The sequence below is a fragment of the Alosa pseudoharengus genome, unplaced genomic scaffold, assembly GCF_046254945.1.
Source record: "Alosa pseudoharengus isolate Yale_2024_CS ecotype anadromous, Long Island Sound unplaced genomic scaffold, YU_APseudo_1.1 YU_APseudo_1.1_scf_24, whole genome shotgun sequence".
In the NCBI taxonomy this organism is placed as follows: domain Eukaryota; kingdom Metazoa; phylum Chordata; class Actinopteri; order Clupeiformes; family Clupeidae; genus Alosa; species Alosa pseudoharengus.
Genome location: NW_027468689.1, coordinates 9,034,831 through 9,062,352, shown reverse-complemented (window position 1 = coordinate 9,062,352; position 27,522 = coordinate 9,034,831). Strand labels below are relative to the sequence as shown.

At 41.7% G+C, this 27,522-nt stretch overlaps 1 protein-coding gene across 1 annotated transcript in view; it reads left to right on the top strand.

Moving 5' to 3' along the window:
- Positions 1-25,805, top strand: part of stab2 (stabilin 2) — a 42,017-nt gene extending 16,212 nt beyond the window's left edge. The window contains exons 29-68 of the mRNA XM_076303061.1: positions 1-61; positions 696-801; positions 966-1,043; positions 1,214-1,303; positions 2,123-2,230; positions 3,019-3,150; positions 3,682-3,810; positions 4,877-4,939; positions 5,254-5,355; positions 5,696-5,891; positions 6,583-6,678; positions 6,772-6,817; positions 7,579-7,658; positions 8,546-8,671; positions 8,799-8,872; positions 10,301-10,372; positions 10,473-10,592; positions 10,838-10,879; positions 11,251-11,334; positions 11,557-11,709; positions 11,867-11,980; positions 12,595-12,654; positions 12,958-13,128; positions 13,449-13,541; positions 13,925-14,071; positions 14,416-14,472; positions 14,858-14,981; positions 15,190-15,339; positions 15,761-15,973; positions 16,195-16,388; positions 16,890-17,031; positions 17,245-17,378; positions 17,643-17,808; positions 18,217-18,323; positions 23,741-23,860; positions 24,073-24,222; positions 24,422-24,535; positions 24,622-24,753; positions 25,017-25,121; positions 25,207-25,805. The exon at positions 1-61 is cut by the window's left edge and continues 76 nt beyond it. Coding sequence (XP_076159176.1) covers positions 1-61; positions 696-801; positions 966-1,043; positions 1,214-1,303; positions 2,123-2,230; positions 3,019-3,150; positions 3,682-3,810; positions 4,877-4,939; positions 5,254-5,355; positions 5,696-5,891; positions 6,583-6,678; positions 6,772-6,817; positions 7,579-7,658; positions 8,546-8,671; positions 8,799-8,872; positions 10,301-10,372; positions 10,473-10,592; positions 10,838-10,879; positions 11,251-11,334; positions 11,557-11,709; positions 11,867-11,980; positions 12,595-12,654; positions 12,958-13,128; positions 13,449-13,541; positions 13,925-14,071; positions 14,416-14,472; positions 14,858-14,981; positions 15,190-15,339; positions 15,761-15,973; positions 16,195-16,388; positions 16,890-17,031; positions 17,245-17,378; positions 17,643-17,808; positions 18,217-18,323; positions 23,741-23,860; positions 24,073-24,222; positions 24,422-24,535; positions 24,622-24,753; positions 25,017-25,121; positions 25,207-25,263 — 4,508 coding nt within the window. The 3' untranslated portion in view covers positions 25,264-25,805. The remainder of the gene's footprint in view (positions 62-695; positions 802-965; positions 1,044-1,213; positions 1,304-2,122; positions 2,231-3,018; positions 3,151-3,681; positions 3,811-4,876; positions 4,940-5,253; positions 5,356-5,695; positions 5,892-6,582; positions 6,679-6,771; positions 6,818-7,578; positions 7,659-8,545; positions 8,672-8,798; positions 8,873-10,300; positions 10,373-10,472; positions 10,593-10,837; positions 10,880-11,250; positions 11,335-11,556; positions 11,710-11,866; positions 11,981-12,594; positions 12,655-12,957; positions 13,129-13,448; positions 13,542-13,924; positions 14,072-14,415; positions 14,473-14,857; positions 14,982-15,189; positions 15,340-15,760; positions 15,974-16,194; positions 16,389-16,889; positions 17,032-17,244; positions 17,379-17,642; positions 17,809-18,216; positions 18,324-23,740; positions 23,861-24,072; positions 24,223-24,421; positions 24,536-24,621; positions 24,754-25,016; positions 25,122-25,206) is intronic.
- Positions 25,806-27,522: the final 1,717 nt, after the last annotated feature.

Genomic DNA, 27,522 nt, shown 5'->3' with positions numbered 1-27,522 from the left:
AGATGAGCAAGGAGGACAGAGACTTCTGGCTGTCCAGTGATAACCTGCCCAGCTTGGTCAGGTCAGGGAATCCACACTTACGAAAACACACACACACACACACACACACACACACACACACACACAGTCCACAGAAGTAAGTATAAGTATATATACTCTTTTGATCCCGTGAGGGAAATTTGGTCTCTGCATTTAACCCAATCTGTGAATTAGTGAAACACAGCACACAGTGAGGTGAAGCACACACTAATCCCGGCGCAGTGAGCTGCCTACAACCACAGCGGCGCTCGGGGAGCAGTGAGGGGTTAGGTGCTCAAGGGCACTTCAGCCGTGGCCCACTGGTCGGGCTCGAACCGGCAACCCTCCGGTTACAAGTCCAGAGTGCTAACCAGTGGGCCACGGCTGCCCGTGGAAGTTGCCAATGTATCATATCTGCACATATTACATTAACGATGGCAATTACAACGGGTGTGGTTGTTTAGATTTTACAAGAACAACAGTTTGGTGTTAACCTGCACATCACCTGCAACCTGCCACCATCTTGGACAGGAAGTGACACACACATACACATACACAAACACACACACACACTTGTTCATGGACCACACACACGTGTCGTGCACACAAGGACCCATTCAAAAACACAATGTAGAAAGAAATTGGTTCCTGATATTTCTTTATGGTAACTTCCACAGAAGTCACATTGTCCAGGGACTGTACCCTCTGAAGGACCTGCGGATGTCTGGTGTGGAGCTTACAGGTCTCATAAAGAGGCCACTTCCTGTAACTTGGACCAATGAGGTGAAGTCAGCAAGTTAATCAGGAAGTGACTCCTGCTCCACCATGTGATTTCCCCCTTGTGGTCAACTTAATGTTCCTGTTCTAAATCAGATTTTAATCAATCACATAGAGTATGTGTTTAAAAAGACTAATACTAAGTGTCTTTACTTCTCTGTCTCTCTCAGACCACAACTGTAGGAGGGGCAATTCTCATCTCACCTGATATGCCTGCAACAAATGGACTCATCTATATGATTGACAAGGTCACTGATTACCAAATAATCAACATCTATAGATGTTTACAAGTGTATATCTGTGTATGCTTGTGGCTCTCATCTGTGTGTGAGTGTGTGTGTGTGCGCGCGCGCGACGCGTGCATGTGAAAGTCTTACACTGTGAGCTGGTCTGACGGCCCACCCTCTGTGCTCCCTAGGTCCTGGCTCCTGACCACAAGCTGAGCGTGGGACTCCTGGAGGTGCTGAGCCAGAGGCCGGAGCTATCGCTCTTCAGGGAGAGCATGATTGTATGTGCTCACTCACTGCCCATAACAACATAAGTAAGGGATAATGTATAGAACGCCGGTAATTATCAGAAAATAAGTCCCGACAGGGAGACCAGACCTGCTTCGACTTGAAGGGAATTATTTTCTGATAATTACCGGCGTTCTATACATGATCCCTCTTATTATACGGCTACTTGCCAAAACAAGAAATGAAACTTAACACAATGGGTCTTTAAAAATGATTTTGCTACCGTTTCGTGTCTTCCACTGACAAAAATAAATAGTTCGTCACACAGACAGAACTTGACAGTTTCAGGTGTTGCGTGGCAACATCTTACTAGCTGACTTTCACTTTCAATGAAATTCCATTGCAATAAGCGAACAGACTTATTGCGGAGTGATATACAGTATATTTGCCGGTGATTATATACATTTAACAGACCTCCGAAAGTTGAGAAGGCCCATTCATGTGTAAATTCAACTTTCTGCAGCACTCTGAAGAGCCTTGTAATAAGAGATGTGTAAAATAGCAAGGATCTTAAATGCAAAGACAAAAGAGTGTTCTGCATTATGTTTGAGCGAATCTGAATCTGAAGGATCAGCATATTTATCTTGTTGAAGTACTCTTATACTTTATTGATTGAATGTTGTCACAATGTTTCAATGTTTCAATGTAGCTCATGGAGTTCAATGCACTTTATCCAAGCCCAGTTATGTCTATGGAGGATCAATATTATATGTAGCTAGGGACCTGTGCAGTGTTTGATTTAATGTGATTACACATTGAAGGCCTGATGTACTGGTGCTGGCTTCTGACATCTAATTTCTGTTTTTGTTCAGAAATACAACCTGACTGACCAAATTGGCGCATCTTCCACCATCACTGTGTTCGCCCCCACGGACAGTGCCATCAAAGCCTTCCTGAGCACCTCGAACGCCACCTCTCTGGTACTGTGCCTCCCCATCATAGGGCAGCTTCGTACAACTAGACGTAGTCTAACAGGGCAAGACAGGGCAAGATGACATGACAAGAGGCCACAGTCTGGAGACAACCTCTTAGAATGATGGACCAGAAGCATGCTGGAAAAGTAACAACAGCAATGCTACTCCTGTAGGCGTTTTCTGTAGTACCGTGAACCTGCATCTACCTGCATTCCACTAATATTTCCACTTTAGTTAGTAGTCTGCTTGCTGAGCTGTTAAGAAATACTGTACACTGCAGTCTGCATTCACTATTTTATGGATGCCTGGATACATGTCCTTCCTTTAGGCCTGCGGAAGGTAGTCAATGTGTACAGACCCTTTCAAGAGAGTTCCATTATTAGCATCATAGTTGGCCCCACAAGGCTTCCGTTTTAACATTCCATATGTTATCTTAATGCAGAGGAAGTCGATTGGGAACCAAATAGAACGTTCAAGCATTGTTTTTGTTTTTATTGTTGAAAGGGTCTATAAGCAGCTTAATGCAGTTGTATGGGTATAAAGAATCAAATGTTGAGTCACGTTAAGGTTAATAGTCTGTGTGTGTATGTGTGTGTGTGTGTGTGTGTGTGTGTGTGTGTGTGTGTTTGTGCGTGCGTGCGTGCGTGCGTGTGCGTGCGTGCGTGTGTGTGTGTGTGTGTGTGTGTGTGCGTGTGTGTGTGGGTATGTGCGTGCGTGCGTACGTGCGTGTGTTTGTGTGCGTGCGTGCGTGTGTGTGCGTGTGTGTGTGTGTGTGTGTGTGTGGTTTACTGCAGGGCGTTAACGTGACAAAGTACCACATTGTCGTGGGAGAGAAACTCACTGAGGCCGATCTATTGGACGGGTTGTACAAAGATACCATGCTGGGTTTCTCTTACCAGCTGGGGACCTTCCGCAAAAACAACAAAGTGAGTGATCAAATCAGTATCTCACCAACTGTACACCACACAATTTAATAGTTAAAACCTTCTAGTGTGTATTTCTATCTGCAATTCAATTTACACCCATCCTTTCTCTGTTATATCATGTACTTATATATTCTAAAACTTAGACATACTATTTCCGAATGCCTCATAAAAATGCCTAATCATAGTAAGCCAACTTAAAGGCATTGTGTGGTGTCATGTGGTGTGTGGAAGCACCGAACTGACCCAAAGGATTTTGCTCATAGTATTACATGAGCAAATAGATAAGACTATGCTAAGACTTTGCCTGTTATTTAAATTAGTACCCCAAGTATGAATGCCTTATGAAAATGCTTAATCATAGTTCAGTTTTTTAGAATAGCACTTTATGTTGTAGTACTACTAGTTTCAGTGATTGTAAAAACTCACTGATATGGTTTCATGCTAAGATCTTTCTCTCTCTCTCTCTCTCTCTCTCTCTCTCTCTCTCTCTCTCTCTCTCTCTCTATCTCTGTGTGTGTGTGTGTAATCCAGCTGCTCGTGAACGCTGCCACTGTCAACATGACAGACATCAGGTGCAGCAAAGGTGTGGTGCACACCCTGAACTCCGTCCTCAGCATCCCACAGAACCGCTGTGACAAGAAGAAAACAGAGCTTGTCACGGTACGCCTTGCCTAACAGCCACACCCATTCCCATTCTGTTGAGGGCCCACATAACCACAGAAATCCAGACTCAAATGAGTATTCTGAAACGGATAGTTCCGGTCCTTGATTATGTTTGGCTGAATCGCGTTTGATTCACTTTTTGCGCTGACCAAGTCAGTCTTCTGTGCTGTTGCTACTGCTGCTGCTGTTTAATGTCCCATTCAGAGTGTCAATGGATAGTTTGTTTATGAAATAATCATCTGTAGATAGTCTATAGAACACCATCAGTAAAATTGACTCAATTCCCAGTCATGCTGTTAGATGAATTTCAATTTCAATTTATTGTGCTTATAGAGTGCCGAAACATTACACATGTATCATAGCGCTTTACAGAGTGTAGACAATCAGAGAAAAAAAAAGAAAAGAAAAGAAGGCCCATGGGTAACAGGGGCGAGGAAAAACTCCCTAGAATTGGAGATACATATACTGTAGGAAGAAACCTCGAGCAGATCCACGACTCAAGGGCCTGACCCATCTGCCTAGGGTCAAATACAGGACAGTAAGGTCTGTATACATGACAAATGCATATGATAGTCAGGTGTAGAGAATAGGACATGGTGTTTAAAGCCACCTGAGGTGAAAGTTACAAGAGGTGGGATGATTACGTATCCGGTATGATAATGCATTAATCCTAATTTAGTGACAGAAAGTTCAAATAGTCCAGCGTTGGAATTGTCCAGGGGAAAGAAGTTGTCAAGGGGCATGTGGTGGGTTGGCAGACGGGCCAGGAATCCTGGCAGAGTTGTCATAGGCAGGTGATGGGTCACTAGGCTGTAGGCGGATGAACTGAATGTCTGTCTGCTATCTGCTTTTAGGAGGGTCCGATGTTTTCCTTGTTCTTTTTCTTTTCTATTTTCTCCATATTACATAACTCTCATCTATCTCTGAGTCGGCTAAACATTGTTTTTGTTATTTGCCATGGAAGTAAGCATAGCAGTCACTAATGTGCCAATAATCAGCCATATCAGGTTTATTCAGTGTCATAATCATGTTGTGAACATGAGTCTTCTTTATATTCTGCCAGGGAAAATGTATGGATTGCCTTGCCGCACGGATATTTGGATGTCCAGAGGGATCGAAACCGCTGGCAAGATGCTCCTCTTTATTTTGTCTTATACATTTCACATGTTTACCATCGCCACACACACACACACACACACACACATACACACACACACACACACACACACACACACACACACAGGTATTTATGTACAAATCGAAAATAACTTCTATTTGTGTGTCTGTGTGTGTACTGTATGTGTGTGTGTGTGTGTGTGTGTGTGTGTGTGTGTGTGTGTGTGTGTGTGATTCATAGTTTCTGCTATCCTCATTTGATGCTCTCAGCGATACGTGATTTGTTGGTTCTGTGTGTGTGTTTGTACGTATCTCTGGATACAGGCATTTTTGTCACTGGAGAGAAGGAGGTGCCTGTACAAAAACCCATTAGTTGGAGACTTCCACACCATAGGCTGCAAGATGACCTGCATAAACACCACCATAGTACGTGTGATACATGCACACACACACACACACACACTCCCACACACCCACACCCACACACACACATGCACACACACACACACGCACACACACACACTCCCACACACCCACACCCACACACACACACACACACACACACACACACACACACACACACATGCACACTCATACTCACACCATATGGTAACTGTTCTCCTTCTTCACCTTTCCTCCTCTCCATTACCCCCCCCCTAATTATTACAGTGCCTCATGGGGGCCTCTCTTATGTGCACCCTGTCTGGTATTTCCTCACACCAAGCATGTTTTTAATTTGTCCCTCCTCTCCTCCTGTCCACTGCAGGTGAGGAAGTGCTGTGCGGGCTACTTCGGCCCCCAGTGTGAGACGTGCCCAGGGCCTGAGGGGGTGCCCTGCGGGGGGCAGGGGGTGTGTTCCGACGGCACCAACGGAACCGGAGTGTGCCGCTGCAACACAGGGTTCAACGGCACCGCCTGTGAAATGTGCCTGCCAGGGAAATTTGGTATCCACTGTGACCAAGGTACATGCAGTACAGGCCACACAGATGGGGATGGGATATATCATGGCCTGCCAGCCTGTCTGTGTTACCTACTAACACTGGTCTATCTATACATATTCCTATCTAACTATCTATCTATCTATCTATCTACCTATCTATCTATCTATCTATCTACCTATCTATCTATCTATCTATCTACCTATCTATCTATCTATCTATCTACCTATCTATCTATCTATCTATCTACCTATCTATTTATCTATCTATCTATCGATCTACCTATCTATCTATCTACCTATCTATCTACCTATCTATCTACCTATCTATCTATCTATCTATCTGCCTGTCTGTCTGTCTGTCTTTCTATTTATCATTTATCTCTATTGGTCCATCTCATCATGTCTGTCAGGTGTCACATGTGCACTCACGTCCTACAACAACCAAAATACTATAACCATTGCTGTCAGTTTTATGTGTGTGTGTGTGTGTGTGTGTGTGTGTGTGTGTGTTTGTGTGTTTGTGAGTGTGTGTGTGTGTGTGTGTGTGTGTGTGTGTGTGTGTGTGTTTGTGTGTTTGTGTTTGCGTGTGTGTGTGTGTGTGTGTGTGTGTGTGTGTGTGAGTGTGTGTGTGTGTGTGTGTGTGTGTGTGTGTGTGTGTGTGTGTGTTTGTGTGTGTGTGTGTGTGTTTGTGTGTGTGTGCCTCCCTCAAACAGACTGTCAATGTGAACACGGACGTTGCAAGGAGGGTCCGGATGGTGATGGCTCGTGTGAGTGTGATGTTGACTGGACAGGAACTGTCTGTTCTAAAGGTATGAAGTGGCAAAATGACAACAATTCATAAGCTTGACATCATCGGGTAGCATGTTAATATCCCTCAATGACCTCCTGTGTTGTTCATATAGCTCTAAGTCGGGACTCTTGTGGAGGAAAGTGCCACACCAGCGCTAAGTGAGTCGACATTCCTCATCAAACATGGCTGACTTTTGCTGCCGCCTCTCAAATCAAACATGGCTGCTCAACATTTTGACTCTATGCCAAAGCATGGCTCCTATCTTTGAAACAGTAAACATTGCTCTCCCTCCTTCCATTCTGTCTGAATCCCCCCACACAGCTGTATTTAATCTCTGTCTCCTCTTCACCTATGGCTGCATTTAACATCAAAGCTGTGTAACCCACCTTAAAGTTTGGTCGCAAATCGAGTTCCTACACTATTTATCTACACGTTCATTCACAGGGGTCTTCATCTTGAAAGATGGGCTAAGAGGGTTATCAATCACGTCTAATTAAATTCATTCAAGTGGAGTCTCGAGTGAAAAAACAAACAAACAAAACAAACCCGTCACTTAGAAGATGACTGTACCAAAATAAAAGTATTTTAGAATACATTCACTTTCAAGCAGACCAAAAAGAGAAAGAAAAATAATTTATTTATTCTATTTATTCATATTTATATATTAAAATATTTATTGTACTCAAACCATTCTAATTCTTATGGTCTTAGTAACCAAACTTTAAGGTGGGTTACAGCTGCATGCATGATGGCTTTTCATATGAGCACAAAGGTAGATATGAGCACAAAGGTAGACTCTCGTAGAATCACCATTTTATATGAGCACAAAGGTAGACTCTTGTAGAATCACCATTTCTTGTCTTGCATCATCTTGAGCCTTGACATGCAGAGGGTAACAGATTTTCTGACGTTTCTTTAGCTGTCTGCTAAAGGTGATTGATAGCACCCATTACTGTAGCTGTGCAGCAGGTTTTCAAGGAAATGGGACTTACTGCACAGGTAAGGATGAACACACACACACACACACACATACACACACACACACACACACTCAAATATAAATATATACAGCTCTGGAAAAAATTAAGAGACCACTGCGCATTTTTCTGGTGTCATCCTACGGTTGCTGAGTGACATTCGAATGAATTGACGGTCATAATTAAGCAACCATAGGGTGACATCAGAGCAACCATAGGATGACATCAGCAGAATGTGCAGTGGTCTCTTAATTTTTTCCAGAGCTGTATATACACACATACATACACACACACACATCACACACATTCAGATTTGTATGTGTTTCGGTATGTTTGTGTGTGTGTGTGTGTTTTTGTGTGTGTGTGTGTGTGTGTGTGTGTGTGTGTGTGTGTGTGTGTGTGTGTGTGTGTGTTTTTGTGTGTGTGTGTGTGTGTGTGTGTGTGTGTGTTGTGTGTGTGTGTGTGTGTGTGTGTTTTTGTGTGTGTGTGTGTGTGTGTGTGTGTGTGTGTGTGTGTGTGTTTTTGTGTGTGTGTGTGTGTGTGTGTGTGTGTGTGTGTGTGTGTGTGTGTGTGTGTGTGTTTTTGTGTGTGTGTGTGTGTGTGTGTGTGTGTGTGTGTGTGTGTGTGTGTGTGTTTTTGTGTGTGTGTGTGTGTGTGTGTGTGTGTGTGTGTGTTTTTGTGTGTGTGTGTGTGTGTGTGTGTGTGTGTGTTTTTGTGTGTGTGTGTGTGTGTGTGTGTGTGTGTGTTTGTGTGTGTGTGTGTGTGTGTGTGTGTGTGTGTGTGTGTGTGTGTGTGTGTTTTTGTGTGTGTGTGTGTGTGTGTGTGTGTGTGTGTGTGTGTGTGTGTGTGTGTGTGTGTTTTTGTGTGTGTGTGTGTGTGTGTGTGTGTGTGTGTGTGTTTCCTTTTCAGCGGTGAATGTCTGTGAGAAGAATAACGGCGGCTGTTCACCTGATGCCCTGTGTAAGAGGACAACGCCTGGACGAAGGGTGTGCTTATGCAATTCAGGGTATCTAGGAGACGGCTTGGTCTGCAAAGGTAAGCTTGCCATTGCATGTGTGCATGTGAGTGTGTGTGACAGAGACGGGGCCTGGGATGCATATGTACAGGTGTGTGTGCATGTGTGTGTATGTCCACAAAAACTCTTCTGAAATATCTTCTGCAGAAATTAATCCTTGTCTGGAAGGCACCGGAGGTTGTGACGTCAACGCAGAATGCATGCACACTGGACCAAATAGGGTGAGTGCCCATCAGTCGATTGATAACTGATCATTCTCACTGGAGCTATGCTGACAGTCCAGTAATGCTGGCAGCAGACTCAAAGTTACTTGTTATTACACTGCGTTACTTCAGCTGTCATGCAGGGGTTGTGCTCAATATTATGAGTAAAAGTAATGTTTTTTTTGTTTGTTTGTTTGCTTATGTGTGTGTGAGCGAAAGGGAGAGAGAGCGAGTTGGGGAGGTTCCCTTTACTTATCAACATCGACAAAAGGGCCTCTAAATTTTGGTTACATCTGGCAAAAAGCAATGCTGACACATACCACCATAAGGCTTTCAAGCACAAGTCCCTTACCCAGAAGTGTGACCCTTTATAACATACATAAACAGCCTAAGTCACATGACAAAATCTATACTGAAAGAAATTGACAACACAAATCAGATGCATTATACTAAATTCTGGAAGGAAGAAATAAAAACGAATGACAAACTAGTTATATACAGAACCCTGAAACAGAAATTCATGTATAGCCCCATACTTAAATGATATCAAAGATAGACAAAAAAAGAACAACACTGACAAAATACAGAATCATTGACCATAGCCTACACATTGAAACTGGCAGACAAACATGGGTGCCTAGACATATGAGGAACTGTAGCTTCTGCATAAATGATGTAGAAAACGAGGAACATTTCCTTCTTAATTGCATCAGATATGCACCTATAAGGGACATTTTTTTTGCTGAATTCAAAAAGCATATACTGTAACAGAATTTGAAAATCTATCTCCACAAAGAAAACTATATATATTATTGGGAGAGGAACAAAACTGCTCATGCCTAGCTGCAGATTATATTATGACCTGCCATAAAACAAGAGAAAAGTTGTAACTTTCATGTATGTGGCGTATTGATGAGTTTATCCCCTTTGTGTACATGTAAATACTATATTTGATATTTGGTATTGCTATTTACCTTAAATTGATTTATGTAGATGTATCTGCAAGTGTAGGCATATAATATGTGTTTACAATAATATGTTTTTTTGTTTTGTTTTGTTTTTCTACAATATAGCACTATTGTTGAAGCTATTACTGTCCTTTTAATACCATTTACCATTTATCCTTGTATTATTATTATATTATTATTATTAATATAATATTATTATATTATTATTATTATTATATTTTTTTCCCTTTCATTATTTCATTTTATCTCTATACCAATACTAATGTAAAGTTGATTATTAACATGTTATACTTGTAGCTTTGGCAACAATGACTTTACTCATTCATGCCAATAAAGCACCATTTGATTGGATTTGGAGAGAGAGAGAGAGAGAGCGAGAGAGAGAGAGAAAGAGAGAGAGAGACAGACGGACAGACAGACTTGGAGGTAGAGAGACAAACTGGCACACAAGCCTGATTTGGAATCTTTTGTTTTGCAGACATCTTGTATTTGCCGTGATGGCTTTTTGGGCAATGGAAAAATATGTACAGCCATCAATCCCTGCAAGAAGGTATGGAACATGGATCCCAGTCATGTTTTTGGATCCAGAACCCCCCTCCCATCCCTCTAAATCACTCTTTCTCCTGTTTTGTGTTGCTCATGTTTGTCAGAAAAATGGTGGTTGTGACTCCCACGCCAAATGTGAGATGACGGGCCCAGGTCAGAGGAACTGCAGTTGCCCAAGCGGCTTCATTGGAAATGGCTTCTCTTGCCAAGGGAACCTCCATTTGGTAGGAGCATATCTCTTTCTCTTCTCTCTCTATCTATCTCTCTCTATACCCCTCTCTCTCTCTTTCTGTGTCTCTCTCCAAATCCCTTTCTTCTTCCTGTTTCTCCTGCTCATCTATTCTCTCTGCTATACCCTTCTTTTCCTGGACCATATTCCCTTTCACAAACAAAAACAGGTTTGTCATGATGAGTTGTTTTAACAGAACAGACTCTCTCTCTTCCCCACTCTTTCTCTCCCTCTTTGCAGGAGATCGTTGAGAAGAATTCACTGTTCCTTAGCACTCTCATTGTGAGTTCAGCGTTCTTATGTCCTTAATCACATTGATTGATTCATTCTTTAAAATAATAATTGATTAATCGGATTTGTATACCCTCAACTATTTTTTATTTTATTATTTGATTGATTGATTGATTTAATGAATATTACATTACATTACATTACATTACATTTGGCTGACGCATTTTTAACCAAAGCGACTAACAACATGGTGAACAGTTTAATTTTTAAAGCAATTCTCGCAACAATTTTAGGACAATTTAAAAAAAGTAGAGTACAGTAAAAATAAGTGCACCAGTGAGGGCTGTTTTTAAACAGTTGAATATTGAATATTACAAGCCACAGTGCCAAGTCTTTTACGAATTCCTCTGATCATTTTACAGTTTGGAAAGATCCATGACCTGAGTGGGAAAGGACCGTTTACTGTGTTTGTTCCCACAAGAAATGCGCTGATGAAAGAGAGCAGAGTGAGTCATGGAAGTGTGTGTGTGTGTGTGTGTGTGTGTGTGTGTGTGTGTGTGTGAGTGTGTGAGTGAGTGAGTGGCATGGTGTGATGGAGGAAACCTTCATTAATTCTTATTCTAATTCTACTTCTTAAAGTGTGTTACCTATTATTTGTGTGTGTGTGTGTGTGTGTGTGTGTGTGTGTGTGTGTGTGTGTGTGTGTGACCATGCACATTTGTGTAAAGTATAAAGCCTGGCGGAAGGACACGCCTGTGCTAGCCAAAGTGGTGCGCTATCACATAGTGCCTTGCAGCAGACTCCTACCTGAAGAACTGAAAAGTCAGAAGATACTGACCACAATGATGGGGGACTCCCTACACATATCCATCGACAGTAATGTAAGCCATAACAAACACACACCACACACACACAAACAGAATACTCACATACACACACACACATACAGTATACTGTATGTATATACTGTATATATGGACTGTGTATGGTGTATGTATTTGTCAAGTTCAGAGTTGAGTGAGTGCATATGTGTTTTAGGGCACGATACTCATCAACAACCAGACAGCTGCTATCGGTGGCTCAGAGGCCACCAATGGAATCCTCTACACAATTGACACGATGCTCGTCCCGCCTACTTTGGACCAGAAACAGGTGTGTATGTTTGTGAACATCACACATTCAAAACCGATGCACACACAGGTGCACATGCTCACAAATCCCACCACCCAAAAAGCCAACCACTTGCGCACACACAGACTCCCACACATGAATCCCACTTAGCGCAGCACATTGATACCACTGTAAGTGCAAACAAACCCAGGACACCCTTATCTGTCTGCCTGCAGAAAGACACTTTTAAACTACCGTCCTTTCCCGACTATTAACCAAGGTTTATACATTGATTTTGCTTTTTTTCAGCTTTTTTTTTTTTTTTTCAGAGGTTAATACACGACAGCAAGCTATACATGGGAGTGCGTTTCTTTTCTTTGTTCTTCTTTATGATTAAAGCACAATCTGATTCTGTTTCACTGGGTTATTGGGCACGAGTGCGGTTAATACATGGTTTCGTTTTTTCTCTCTGTTCCAAAAAAGTGTTTTTCGTTCCCTCTAAAAGTATCTATCCCTCAGGCCATGTTGGCTAAAACATGTTGGCAAGATTTTAGATAGCCTACTAATGAAGCTCTTGTTTTGATATCAAGAAGAGTGCCTTGGCTCAGTCTTCTTTATGTCCTCATCCCTGCCTGCACCTGATCTTCCTCTCCCAGGTCAACCACACAGCTCTGTCAGAGCTTCGTGATTACAGCACTTTCGCCAAGCTTGTAGAGGTCAGTTCCCCAGCCTTGGTTTCTTTCTTTCTCTCTCTCCCTCTCTCTCTCTTCCTCTGTGTGCTATGCAACATCTCTGTTTTTTTCTACTCATACACTCATACAATACTTCCAATTTGAATGTGCATGTACAGTATGTTCTTTTAAGACTCAATCCCTATGTATCTTTGCTGGTGTAGATTTCTGGTGTGTGTGTGAATCCCTATGTATCTTTGCTGGTGTGGATCTCTGGTGTGTGTGTGTGTGTGTGTGTGTGTTTGTGTGTGTGTGTGTGTGTGTGTGTCTGTGTGTGTGTGTGTACAGGACACAGCTATAACAGACACTCTGAAGGACACTCTTCACCAGCCCTTCGTCATGTTCATGCCGTCTGACCGCAGTATGAGTGCACTGCCCCAGGAGCGTCGGGACTTCCTGTACGCCGAGCACAACCGCGCACAGCTGTTAGAGTACCTGCGCTACCACATTGTGCCAGATGTGAGATGCCCCTTTGGGTTCATTTGTGGATGTAATGAATGCTTTTGTGTGTCTGTGTATCTGTGTGTGTTTATGTGTGCACATCCATATAGGTATGTGCACATGTGTTTATATAGGATCAACAAAAATGTGTGTGTGTGTGTGTGTGTGTGTTTGTTTGTGTGTATGTGTTTGTGTGTGTGTGTGTGTGTGTGTGTGTTTGTTTGTGTGTATGTGTTTGTGTGTGTGTGTGTGTGTGTGTGTGTGTGTGTGTGTGTGTGTGTGTGTGTGTGTGTGTGTGTGTGTATGTGTGTGTTTGTTCACTCTTCTCACCTGAACAGGTGCAGGTGCCCCTGACGACACTCCAGAGCACCCCTCTAACAACACTGCATGGCTCTGATCTGCAACTGGGCTGTGCTGGACAGAACAAAGTGGTGAGTGAACAGTTCTCTCTCTCTCTCTCTCTCTCTCTCTCTCTCTCTCTCTCTCTCTCTCTCTCTCTCTCTGAGAGTGAGTGTGTGTGTGTGTGAGCTGTAAAACACTTCAGAAATGTTCAAAATATATTTTGTGAAACATTAGCTTTTAGAATCTCAGGCAGGGAAAAAAAGATGCTTGTGCTATCAGGCAAGTCAGTGAATAACGGCACCAGGCTGTAGAACTGCCAGACTGTTGGATCCAACATATTGGATTAGCATAACTTCAATGTGAAATGTTTTAACAGCAACAAACCATGGAGACAAATGAATTTAACTGCACTCCTTCAAATTGATTGTGAGAAGACTGATTCTTTCCTTTTCTGGCTTTTCGCCCTTGGCAGGGGCAGCTCTATGTGAACGACCCAAGCTGTCTCATCACGCCCCAGAAGTTTGACTTTCCATGGGGGAAAGTCTATGGCATTGACTGCCTGCTTAGTCCTCCTAGCTTGGGAGGGCGCTGTGATATCCTGCAGCCCATAGACATCACGGTTAGACAGACCCTCTCTTCACTGTAGGCCGAATACATTCAAATGATAGATAGTAATAGTGATAGTAATCGTTGTACTACTAAAGGTAATAGTAATAGCAATAGCTATAATAATAGTAATAACAGTAAGAATTACATAAGAATTGTAATAGTAATAGGTTTTTTTCAGACATTTTTTTCATTTATTATTATTATTATTATTATTATTATTATTATTTATTATTATTTTTTCATTTACTAAAGCCTCTTTTGGAGAACCGACTTTGTGTATTTATCCAAATGTGAGCAACACCTCCAGTCATTTTAGCAATGCTCTCTGACTACGATTTCTGCTCCCCATCACAGATGCCCTGTGGGGGGTGTTCAGTTTCACGACCGTGCCCAGGAAAGTCCAAGCTCAAGGTCCGCCTCTTTGTCTTATCTTTTCTCACGTCCCACTTTGTCTCAGTCAACTCAAAAAATAGTACCATATTTTCCGGACTATAAGTCGCACTATTTTTCATAGTTTGGCTGGTCCTGCGACTCAGGTGCAACATATATATATTTATATATATGTTTTTTTTCCTCTTCATGACACATTTTTTGACTGGTGCGACTTATACTCCGGTTTTACTTCTTAGGCTGTTTACAGGACCAACCAGCTAGTAGCAATATATTGTAATTGTAATACTCAAGGGTTTGTGGTTGTGATGAGTTAAAGATACCACATGCGGTTTTGTCAGTAACGCAACATGCGTCTGTTTTTTTGCTAACAGTTTCTGTCTTGTTTTTCCTTTGGCTACTGCAGGAGACTTTGAAATGTGATATCCTCGCGGTTGTGAGTCTTCGAAGCTCTGGCTGCCAATCAGTCTGCACACTGGCGCACTGGAAACGCCAGTGTTGCCATGGCTACTATGGACGCGATTGCATGGGTAGGGCAACTACCACCTCTCTACTACCTCACACTCAATAACAAACAGTGTTACCACAATTCAGTGATTCATTTAATTTCTATCAGTAAGCTATACTGTACATAATATATACACTATTGACATGGCAGTGTGTACTGTATCTATGGCTATCTAGCAGCAATGTTAATTGTTTGACTACATTCCTACTCTTCCCATGATGCTTTGCTAGCCTGTCCAGGAGGGGCAGAAACACCCTGTGAAAATCACGGGAAATGTGACGAGGGTAGCCTAGGCAACGGCACCTGCACTTGTGACAAAGGTTTCACGGGCGATGCATGCGAGTTGTGTGAAGAGGGTCACTTTGGACCTGACTGCAAAGGTGAGACTTCCATAATGCCTTCTGCATTGGCAGCCGGTGGCCTACTGGTTAGCACTTCGGACTTGTAACAGGAGGGTTGCCGGTTCGAACCCCGACCAGTAGGAACGGCTGAAGTGCCCTTGAGCAAGGCACTTAACCCCTCACTGCTCCCCGAGTGCCGCTGTTGTTGCAGGCAGCTCACTGCGCCGGGATTAATGTGTGCTTCACCTCACTGTGTGCTGAGTGTGTTTCACTAATTCACGGATTGGGGATAAATGCAGAGACCAAATTTCCCTCATGGGATCAAAAGAGTATATATATACTTATACCTTTTTATTTTGCCACACTTTATTTTGTCCGTCTTGCCTGCCCCAAAATGTTCTCCCAAGAATCATTCAAAAACATTTTCAATAAATTAATCAATTTTTATTTTTATTTTCAGCCTGTAACTGCACAGTGAACGGGACATGTAACCAGGGTCGCCATGGCGACGGCAGCTGTTTCTGCAAGGAGGGCTGGATGGGGAAGCAGTGCGAGGTCAAACTGGGGTCCATCCCCATCTGCGACCCTCCTTGCGCTGCTAAGGGTGTGTGCAAGCCCAACAACACATGTGTATGCAAGCCTTTCTACGAGGGAGATGGGATCACCTGCACAGGTAAGACCTATGACAAACCTCAAACCTGCAAATGTAAAGGCAGTTGGTATTTAACAGAACAGCAGGCTCGGGAATCAAATACGACTGATCGCCCAGTGGCAACACTTCTTGAACCTTCTTGAACCTCTCAGTGTCACAGTTTAACCGCAGTCATGATGCCGGTAAGTCTGATGAAAAGTAATTGTCTGTTAATTTTCTCTCTCCCTCTGGGTGACCTCTAGTGGCAGACCTGTGTAAATACTGGAATGGGGGATGCGCTGCAGGAGCCAAGTGTAGGCAGAGTGGGGAGAAAATCAGTTGTACCTGTCCGCAGCACCACAAGGGCGATGGCTTTGTGTGTACTCCCATCGACCCCTGTGCTGCCAGCGATAATGGAGGCTGCCACGAGCATGCTGACTGCAAAATGACTGCGCCTGTAAGTAGAGCGGTGTGTGTGTGTGTGTGTGTGTGCATTTGCATTTGCATTTGCATTTGCATTTGCATTTGCATTTGGAGCTGCAGAGAAACTGGAATCTGTTGGAAACTGCTCAGGATGTAGTTGTGTTACTTTGTGTTACTTGTGTTACACTGGAGTTATAGGTCAGAAGTACAGTGTAACAGGCAATGTTAGTAAGTGTTAGTAAGTGTGTGTGTGTGTGTGTGTGTGTGTGTGTGTGTACTTCATATTTACAATTTGTAGGATCATGAGTGCATTCAGCTGTTTTGTATTCTCGGGGTGTCAATGCAAAGGTAAAATCAATCTACTTCTAAGGGAGGTGTGATGTTGGTCCAGCATCCCAATCAGACATATGTCCAAATGCCTCTCTCTCTCCAGCTCACTTCCTGTCACCCTCAACTGTCCTTCAATGAAAAAGCCCTGCGACTATACTAATTGTACTAAAAAAAATCAACCAATCCACTCTTTGTGTGTCCCCAGGGAAAGAAGAAGTGTGAGTGTAAGAGTAATTACATTGGTGATGGAGTGTTGTGTGAGCTGAAGGAACTGCCCCTGGATCGCTGTGCCCAGGATAATGGGCAGTGCCACTTTGATGCCCAGTGCACTGACCTGCACTACGAGGGTGAGCTTGCTGCCTTGCTCTTTCTGGGTGTCCCTCATACATACTCTTCCTGCTCTACACACACATGCTCTAAAAATCACTCGTATGTAGATACACACAATCTACACAGACCTTTACATGCTGTTCAACCCACGACTGTGTTTTTGCAACGGCTTTTTTTTTTTTCTGGAGTACAAATCAGTGATGTGTTGTGTGATTTTGTTATTACGACAGATAAAACAGTTGGAGTGTTCCACTACCGTTCACCTAAAGGCACGTACAAGCTTAACTACACAGAAGCCCAGTTAGCTTGCAGCCAGGACGGGTCCACACTTGCAACATACATCCAGCTGTCATATGCCCAGCAGGTAAACACACTCACGTAAAGACACACATCGAGTCTCTCTCTCTCACACACACACACACATACACAGATTCATGTCTGCACAGCTATCTCATTTTACACTGATAATGTCTTTCATTGGGCAACAATGCTCACAGTAAATACAAGCTAATCAATGTGTGTGTGTTTGTGTGTGCTTGCACATGTGTGTGTGTGTGTGTGTGTGTGTGTGTGTGTGTGTGTGTGTGTGTGTGTGTGTGTGTGTGTGTGCGCGTGCATGCATATATAGGCTGGTATGAACATGTGTGCAGCTGGATGGCTCTCAGGGGTTAGAGTTGGATATCCAACCACATACTCCAACCCCAAGTGTGGTTTTGGCCATGTGGGCATTGTGGACTATGGTGTGCGCAACAACTTGAGCGAGACCTGGGACGCCTTCTGCTACAGACTCAAAGGTAGCCTGACCCTCAGGTCCTTTGTGCCAGTCCTACTCTTTAGTCTCTAAGGAACACCACACCTTTAAAATACATATATAGAGTGTACAGCATTGTGTATTTATGAGACATAAAAAAATGTAAATGTATAAATAGTCATGCTTAAATAAATACTTGCGTTACTATTTTCACAAGTTTACAACCACTGCCTTTATCTCTGTGATGAACAGTCAAAAGACAACTAAACAGAAAATCAAACAGTTATGTTGTGTGTGTGTGTGTCTGTGTGTGTGTGTGTCTGTGTGTGTGTGTCTGTGTTTGTGTGTGTGTGTCTGTGTGTGTGTGTGTGTGTGTCTGTGTGTGTGTGTCTGTGTGTGTCTGTGTGTGTGTGTGTGTGTGTGTGTGTGTGTGTGTGTGTGTGTGTTTCAGATGTGCAGTGTGCCTGTAAAGAGGGCTACATTGGGGATGGCTACAGTTGCACTGGGAACCTCCTGCAGGTCCTCAAGTCTCAGCCCAGGTTCTCCAACTTCTTGGCAGTAAGTTCCCTCATTATTTTGTTTCAAGTGTCACTGCACCAAACTATAGTGTAGTACTTCTTTTACATTTTACAAAAATAGCAAGGTTGATTTTGGAGCTTTGCCCGTGCTGGGTTGTGGTGATGTATGACAAGGAGAAAAACTTGTGGGTGATATCAACATACATGTATCATTCATGTACATAGAGTACAACTAAATGTCCACACAATAAAATACAGAATCTGTTGTGGTTAAAAAGACAAATAACAAAGGTATTTTTTTTTATTATTTTATAATGTATATGTCTATCCACCTGCCCAAACACTCAATAATCAGATGTCACTTCTGGACACAGAAGATGGAGAAGTCTGAAAAAGAAAAAAAAATGCATTTGTATTTAGCACGTGCAGGACAACCCCATTCTTAAAACACACTGAAAAGATACAGATACTGTGCCTTCAAAAACAATGCAGGTTTCTTGGTTCACACCTTTGCACTTTGGAAATGGTTTCTCTTTGGCTTTCGTCTGGAGGTGCTTGGCATTATTGTTTTTCTGTCTCTCCGTCTCCTCCCTCTTCCTTTTTTCTTCATCGCTCTGTTTCTGGAGCGTTTTCTGTTTGGCTTCCTCCAGTTGTTTTTTCTTCAGCTCTTCCGCTCTCTGTTTCTTTTCTGCCATTCTTTGACTTTCCTCCTCCTTCTTTTTAATTTCTTCCTCTCTCTGTATCTTTTCTGCCATTCTTTGACTTTCTTCCTCCTTCTTTTTAATTTCTTCCTCTCTCTGTATCTTTTCTGCCATTCTTTGACTTTCTTCCTCCTTCTTTTTAATTTCTTCCTCTCTCTGTATCTTTTCTGCCATTCTCTGTCTTTCCTCCTGTTTCTTTTTCATTTCTTTTTGCCTCTCATGTGCATTTTTCCTCTCCAATTCCATTTTCTCTTTAGCTTCGGGCTCCACTTTCACAGACTCGCACTTCTTTCCTTCTTCCGTTTCTTCTCCCTGTCCTTGGCTGTCTGTCTCTTTTGTTTTCATGTCTTTCAGTATTTCAATCTCTCTTCTGCTCGCAATTTCAAGCTCTTTCTCTCTCTGTTCTTGGTTTTGCCTCTCAATTTCTTGCCACTTGGTGTTTAATTCCTTCACCCTCTCTTGCCACTTTCTGTCCATCTCTTGCCTCCGAATTTCCAGGTCTTTCTTCCTCTGCTCCACTAGTCTCATTCTCTCCTTGTTCCTGTCCATTTCCAGCTCCTCGTTCGTCTCAGTTTCTTCTGCCTTCTGCTTTGTGTCTTGTCTCTCGCCTTCTCTCTCTGTCTCTTCCCTCGTCCCATTTCCTTCCGCCAGTCTCTCTGTCTCTATGTCCACTGAGAGGTTAAACTCATTCGGTCTGTCTGCCTTTGCCTTCGTCACCCCTTCAAGTTCATTGTTTGTCCTTTCTTCCTTTCTTACTATTTCTTCCTTTGCGCTCTGGCTGTCTGTGTCTGTTGTCTTGGTCGCTTCTTTCTGTCTTTCTCTCCCAGCCTCAAGCTCCTTCTCTCTCTGTTTTTGTTTTTCTGTTTCATTTTTGTTTTTTTGTTTTTCTGTTTCATTCTCTTCCATTTCCTTTCTTTTCTGCTCTTCAATCAGTTGCTCCTTGTCTTTGGACCTCTCGGTTTCAAAATGCCTCAATGAATCTTCTTGCCTTCTGTCTCTCCCCATTTCTTTTGTCAAAACATCCTCTTGTTGTATTCTGTATGTCTGTATGCCTCTCTTCAATTCAGCCAGACAGTCTTCCTCTTTATCTCTGTCTCTCTCCATCAGGTTCTCTTTCTCGGTTACTGTGGTCAACTCCTTTGATTGATCTTTTTCTCTCCTTCTCTCACCTGCCATTCGTTGTCTCTCACTTCCTTCTTCCCTCAGTCTTGCTTTGTTTTTCTCAGTAGCCATGATCATCGCTCTTAACCTGTCCGCCTCTTTCTTTCTCTCAGTCTCCACCTCTTGTAGCTTAACTTCTTCCTCAATTAATCTTTCTTTCCCCTTTTCAATTGCTGCAAGTAACTTTCTCAATCGGTCTGCCATTCTCTTTGCCTCTTTCACCACCAGTTCTCTTTTTCCCTCTACATATTCCACCTTTGCTGTTTCATTCTCAACTATTTGAGCCAACTCTCTGACATGGTCCTCCTGTCTCTGTCTCTCAGCCTCCAGCTTTTTTGTTTTCTGCTCCTCTTCCCTCTGTTTCTCCTTCTCTTTCTCAAAAGCTACGGCCAACTCTTTTAACAGGCCTTCTTCTCTCTTTCTCTCACTCCAAACCTTTTCTCTCTTTCTTTCTTCTTCTACCAGTCTCTCTTTTGCCTTTTCTATGGCGGTGACCAACTCTCTCAGTCTGTTTTCCTCTCGCTTTCTCTCTCTCTCTACTGTTTCTCTCTTCTTTTCCTCTGTTATCATCCTCTCTTGTTTTTTTTCCAGTGTGATGATTATCTCCCTTAGTTGTTTGCTCTCCATCTCCAGCTGGTCTCTTTTTTTCTTTTCTTCCAAAAGTTTCTCTCTCTCTTTCTCAGCTGCTTTGACCAGCTCGATCAGTCTGTCCTCCTCTTTCTTTCTCCTGATCTCCAACTTTTTTCTTTTCTTTTCTTCTTCGATACGTTTCTCTTTCTCCTGCTGAAGATTTGTGGCCAACTCTCTCAGTCTGTCTTCATGTTTCTGTCTCTCACTCTGCACTTTTTCCATTTTCTTTTGTTCCTCAAAGAGTCTCTCTCTCTCCTTCTCCATTACTTTGGCCAACTCATTCACTCTACTTTCCTCTCTCTTTCTGTCATTCTCCACCTTTTCTCTTCTCCTCTCTTCATCAACAAGTCTCTCTTTCTCTTTCAGAACGTCTTTGACCAACTCTCTCAGTCTGTCTTCATCTCTCCGTCCCTCGCTCTGCACTTTTTCCATTTTCCTCTCCTGCTCAGCCAATCTCTCTTTCTCCTTCAGAATTACTTTGACTAACTCATTCAGCTTCTTTTCCTCTCTCTTTCTCTCATTCTCCACTTTTTCTCTTTTCCGCTCTTCATCCAGGAGTCTCTCTTTCTCTCTCTCCGTGTCTTTAGTCAACTCTTTCAGTCTGCTTTCCTCTGTCTGTCTGTCGCGCTCCATTCTTTCTCTTATATTCTCTTGTTCCAGTAATCTCGCTCTTTCTTTAATAATCTGTGTGGTGATCTGACTCTCTCGCTCTCTCAATCTTTGCTCCTTCTTTTGTTGACTTGCAACCTCCTTTCCTCGTCTCATTTCCTCTCTCAGTCTTTCTGCATCTTTCATCCTTTTCTCCGTTCTCCACAGCTCTTCCTCCCGTCTCTCTTTTGCCCATTGCATTTCCATGTCCCTTTCCAACTTCTCTCTCAGAGTTTTCTTGCTCTCTATCTCTCTTCCATTCATTTGTCTCTTTCTATCGTCACTTCCTCTTTGTATGTCCCCCTGCTTGGAGCATTGACCATAAAGTACAATTATCAATAAGCTTTGCATTTCTTGATTATGAGATATTTAATTTATTAACGCTTAAAACAAAATTAATGCTGGTAGTAGTAGTATACGTATAAGTAATACTAGTATACAATCAAACAAGCAAATAAATGAATAGTAACATAAAAGATGTTTTAACCATATTTCACTAAATCTTATCGCTCTCATTAAACAGCATTTCGATTTACCTGCAGCTTCTCAGCCATAACCTTTCTGGTTGCATTCTCCATGGAGCACATCTGGACGATTGGAGTGTTGTTGATGTTTTTATGGAACTCCATCTCCATACATTGAAACTTTTTGTCCAGCTGCTGCTGAATCTCCTCTATGTGGTCCATCAGGACCACCTGGGCTCTTTCTAACCTGGAGCCCAGGTAACTTTCCCATCCTTCCTTGTAAAGATGCGCACTCATCTGCAAAGAGTGAGTGGAACAGGGGGATGAATAAAGCAGGGTTTCTTTCATTCATATTGCTCAAAAAGACATACATATCCTTGTGACTACATGTCTGTTGATCTCACCCTTGTCCATGGGTTAATAGTATGACACACTTTTAGTGAATTTTGTTTTTTATTCTTCATATCTTACATTTTCTTTTTGAGTCAAGAGCAATATTTATCCTTAGCTCATTTAGAATCCAGATGAAAGAATACTTTATTAATGATGCCATGCCAGTGCATAACCATATAGCAATGTGATACTTTCATGTGCAAAAAACTCTCTATACAGTACATGAGATATCACAATCTTATAAATTACTTATAATGATCAACTGTACATTTAATTTGAGTATAACATTTAAATAAAAAAACATGATTGCCATAACATACATATATACATAAATTATATATACATAATTAAATCAACAATTGAAATATAGCTCACCATTAGTTTGCATCCTACATGTCTGATGATTACCTTAAGTGTTTTAGAATTTTGAGATTGTTGAGTTGCCCAGCTACGGTGACATCAATGGTCATGGAATTGTCACCTGGCCATGACATCATAATGCACACTTCTTCAGTTCTTGTATTTATGGTTATGGTTATGGGATTTGGCAGATGCTTTTGACATACAAATACAAAACAATATAATACTTACATTTAACAGGGAACAATTTAAAATGTTGGTCAGACTACATTAAAGAGAATAGCAATGAAATAAACAATATAAATGAAGGAAAATAGCAATAATAAACAATAATGGCCATTAAATCAATAATATAATAACAATAGCATGGTAAGACTACATTAAGGAGAATATCAATAATAAACAACAACAACAACAATAATAATAATAATAATAATAATACATTTTATATAGCACTTTTCAAGCTAATTTAAGCACAAAGTGCTTTACAAAAAGACAATACAATACAAACATATAAAACTGTCATTTGAATAATAATAATTGTAAAAATAATAGCAATCATAATTATGATCATAATAATCATCATAATGTATTAATAAAACGTAATTAATCAAACTCCACTAAGCCATATGTTTGTAGCGTATCTGTTAATCAGATAATCAGAAACCAGACAGATATTATGCCAGTTTGTACTCGATTACAAGATGGATTCTGCATGTGAGGTCATTCTGTAACAAACTGGTTATAACAGAAGAATCTGGGGCTGTCCTGTACATTCCTTTATTCTGCCGCACTTCCTGCATTTACTCCTCAAGTGATGCTGCACTAGCGCCTTTGCTTTTGGTTGGAAACAATCAATTGTACTCATGGGATGGGAAAGCCGTTACTGCTGTGAGACGGCTGTTGTGTCAGTTTCACACAGCACAAAATAAGGTTTGGATCTGGAACAAAAAGAAATGAAAAAAAGAGACTGCACCCCTTCTTAATCTTGAGGGTTTCCTGAGAATATCCTGACCAATTTATTTTCCTTGAAAGGCTTCTATTTAAAAAAAAAAAAATCCTTCTCAACCAAACCAATGACATCCTTTCATCTTTCTCAGCAAATCCTCAACTACTCTCAGAACTCAGTGGCCGGGAAGGAGTATGTGAAACGCCTCAGCAACCTGACTGTCCAGTCCACTCTGTTTGTGACAGACAACAGTGGACTGAATCAGAATGAGGTGGGACATCCATTACACATGTACAAAGTCCACACGCACACACAAACACTCTTTAGCTCATTAACTCTCTCCCATTCTCTCTTTCTCTCTCTCTCTCACACACACATACAGTACACACTTTAAATATATCTGTGCTTCCTCTAATATCTGTTGTATGTCCTGTACATGTGTTTTTTACATCTCTAATGAAGTCTCTCTCTCTAAACCCCCAGACACTGTCATCCCGGGATCTTGAGTATCACCTGTCAGACGCCGGGGCAGTCTCTCTACAGGAGCTGACCAATGGCAGCCACATCCGCACACGCCTCGGCCAACCCATCACTGTCATTGGAGTGCCTGATTTAAATGACCCCTCTAAGTTGGTGAGAGACAGTACATATGACAAAGGCAATATAACAAAGGCACAGGGTGACAGTTTGTGTCAGATGAACAAGACATTCAAAATGATTATACACTAGATATTACTCTGGTTCCTACACTGTATTAAACAATTCTGTCTTTCAAAGTAATGTGTACGGTAGTTCAGCTGTATAAATCTAGTCATCTTCTGCATTGCTTTAGACCTCCTCTCGGTATTTAAGTGACCGTTTCCTGATTGAGTCTGACATCATGGCATCCAATGGCATCATCCATGTCCTTCGAAAACCATTGACAGCCCCTCCTCCAAAACCATCAGTACGTACAAGTCTGAAACAATAAGTGAGCCGCATCTCTCCTCTAGTAAATTACCTTTGACCCCTGACTGTGTTGATTCCCTTCAGTTTCATGTGGGCCATCAGGCTGGGATGGGCATTGGAGTCATTCTGTTGCTCCTATTGATTGCTGCCGTCATGTTTGTTGGATATCATTTCTACACTCACAAGACCAAGCCATTCCAGTTCCACTACTTCAGGGTATGTGCTTGTGTCTTTTTCAGTTTTCATTGTTATGTTAGATGGGTGTTTGTTTCTCTGTGTTGTGCATTCTCGTGTTGTCTTTTGTTTTCTTCTGTGCATGCGCAGTTCTGCCCGAAATAAATGCCCAAAATGCGTTGCAATATGGCCACCGAGTCAAGGGACTTGCCTAAAAGGACTTTGTAAAAAGCGACCTTGTTTTCCATTTACATTTTTAGAAGTTCTTGTGTGTGTTGATTGTGTCTGTGTCTTTGTCTGTACAGGAAGATGAGGGAGAAGACAGTGTTCCAGAATCAAGCATCTGCAATCCCATGTATGACAGTGTGTCTGACCCCACTGCAGGCCTGGGAACCCTCTCTGGACTGACGGTAAGTTCTGCCTTTGCGTTCACTTACATTTCAACTGATATGTGTAAGCCAAGACCAGAAAACAAGGCTTGTATCTTTGTTACAGGAAGAAGATAAACATCAGGTGGTTTCTGCAGGTTCTTACAATCTGCAAGAAAGCTGAAAACTGGCATGGAATATACAGAAGGATTTCCCCTTTTTTATACAAGTCAAAATGAGTGCTCTGCAGTCTAATGATTAGGCTGTTCAGAATATGAATAGTATGAGATTTTAAAAATATTTGATTTGTTAATAAGTGGTTAGGAGTTGTAACAACTATGTACAACCGAGTATGAATGGATGAATGTCACAAGATGTTGAGAAGAGAGAGTGTGTGTGTGTGTGTTAGAGAGAGAATGAGTGAGTGTGTTTCCCCAGTGAGCTATTAAAGAGCCTGTTAAAATGTGAATTATTCTGAGTTGTCCAAAAGGGTGGCTCGCCATATCATGAAACTGTAGACAAATGGATATTATATTGCGTACATTGTTTATTTTCGGCCTTGGAGGATTGCTTCTAATACAAGATCTATTGAACCCTTAAGACAAAAATCAATTTAAAACCTTTTTCACATCTGCAGAGCAGATTAGACATCCAGACATCTTTATCCTACGAATACATATCCTGTTGTCATTTTAATGAATAAACATTTTGATATGAGTGATCAAAGTATTTATTCAGTTCCATTTTTGTTAACCATTTAACAACTAGGCTTTCACAAAATATCAGCGTTCTATTCTCTAACAACTTACCATCTTTTGAATTTACCATCAAGACAAAAATGCTCACACATAGACTAAGTAATATCCTTTTGGTTTTTGAGTTATTCTTGTTCAGACTACAAATGGATCAACTGAAGAAATTTTTATGCACAAGACTGTAAAAAAGCTGTGGTTGTATGCCAACCATTTCAGTTTCAGTCAACACACATTTATTTCTGTGAAGCCGCATTGATCTCCAAACCAATATAGTGACGCTTCAGTCTGTCAAGAAAACGTTCTGCGGAAGATTGGTGACTGGTGCGCACTCTCTGGCTTCACAAGGCTTTTATGAGGAAAAGTAATTTAATAATAAGTTCATTAGACGAGGTGAACTTCTATCCACTGTGGAATGTAAAAGGCAATGCTACAAGGAAGGGAATTCAAACACACATGACACTCAAGTTTAATTAAACGTATCAACACCAAGAAGACAGAAGTCACAAAGCAGCACACGCACACACAAAGAGTTGAAACATGTCACTCCTCCATACCGTGCACAATACATAGTCTTATACTGTATATAGTATATCAGTGAACCAAGTATATGACTGATTGCCCTTTAGCATTGAGAGACAAGTAATTGAACCACCTAAACCAGGGGTGGCCAACCTGCGGCTCTTTGCCTCCTCTCGTGCGGCTCGCGGCTGCTCAACTGATGTTCTCATTTCTCCTTGGATTTATAGTTTTTTATTTTTTGAAATAGCTATATTTCTGGTAAATGAAAATGCTTTTCATAAGTTGATAGTACTGGCAATAGTTAGGCTGCAATGTTTAAATTAAAATAATTTTATTGTCATGTTATGGATAGAAGTCTATCTATAAAGAAGCAGAAACGTTTGTTTCTTTAGCCAGGTGTAATGCTACTGTTGCAATCAGGAAAACCCTGATGCTAAGAGTAAATAGAAAGAGGAACACAGACATTCAAAAGGCGGATTAATCTTTTTTGTAGGCTAGCATAACCCTTCTGGTTAACCAAAATAAAACCGTAAAAAAACACGTTAGTTTGGTACTTGGTATGCCAGACTTAACTGATGCATAAAAGCAATCCTGAACATTTCCCAAAGGCACTGACCTTTGCAAGTACAAGGTAAAGGTATGATAGACGTCAGTCAGAGAAGCAGACACTCGACGGAACATTTGACGGTCACATTGGCATCTTATCAGTTGTTACATCAGAGCATTTCTCATGCTAATAAGTGAGTCAGTGATGGGGAATTTGTGATGTGTGTCAAATATCTTTGTTGCTTGCTACTCATTCCTGAAAACGATAATTTGTAGCATCTGCCAAGTGTTTCATTTTAAATGAAAAAGAAGATTTAAAATGTAGGGCTAAGTCGCTGTTGTGGTGTGGGCATCTTTTTTTGTTGTGCGGCTCTTTTGAGTTGTGTTGAAAAAATGTTTGGCTCTTCATGCTGGACTGGTTTGCCACCCCTGACCTAAAATATATACAGTATATGTTTAGCATTTTCATGTACTGGTAATTTCCTCAAAATTACATTTTATAGTTTTTAAATTAAGCTGACAATGAGATCCGTGCATTAACACAGATAAGCAGGCCTGTAGCCAACTATGAGGTCACTGAGGTTTGATAGAGTAGTTGTAGTAGTGTGCACATCCCCACCGGT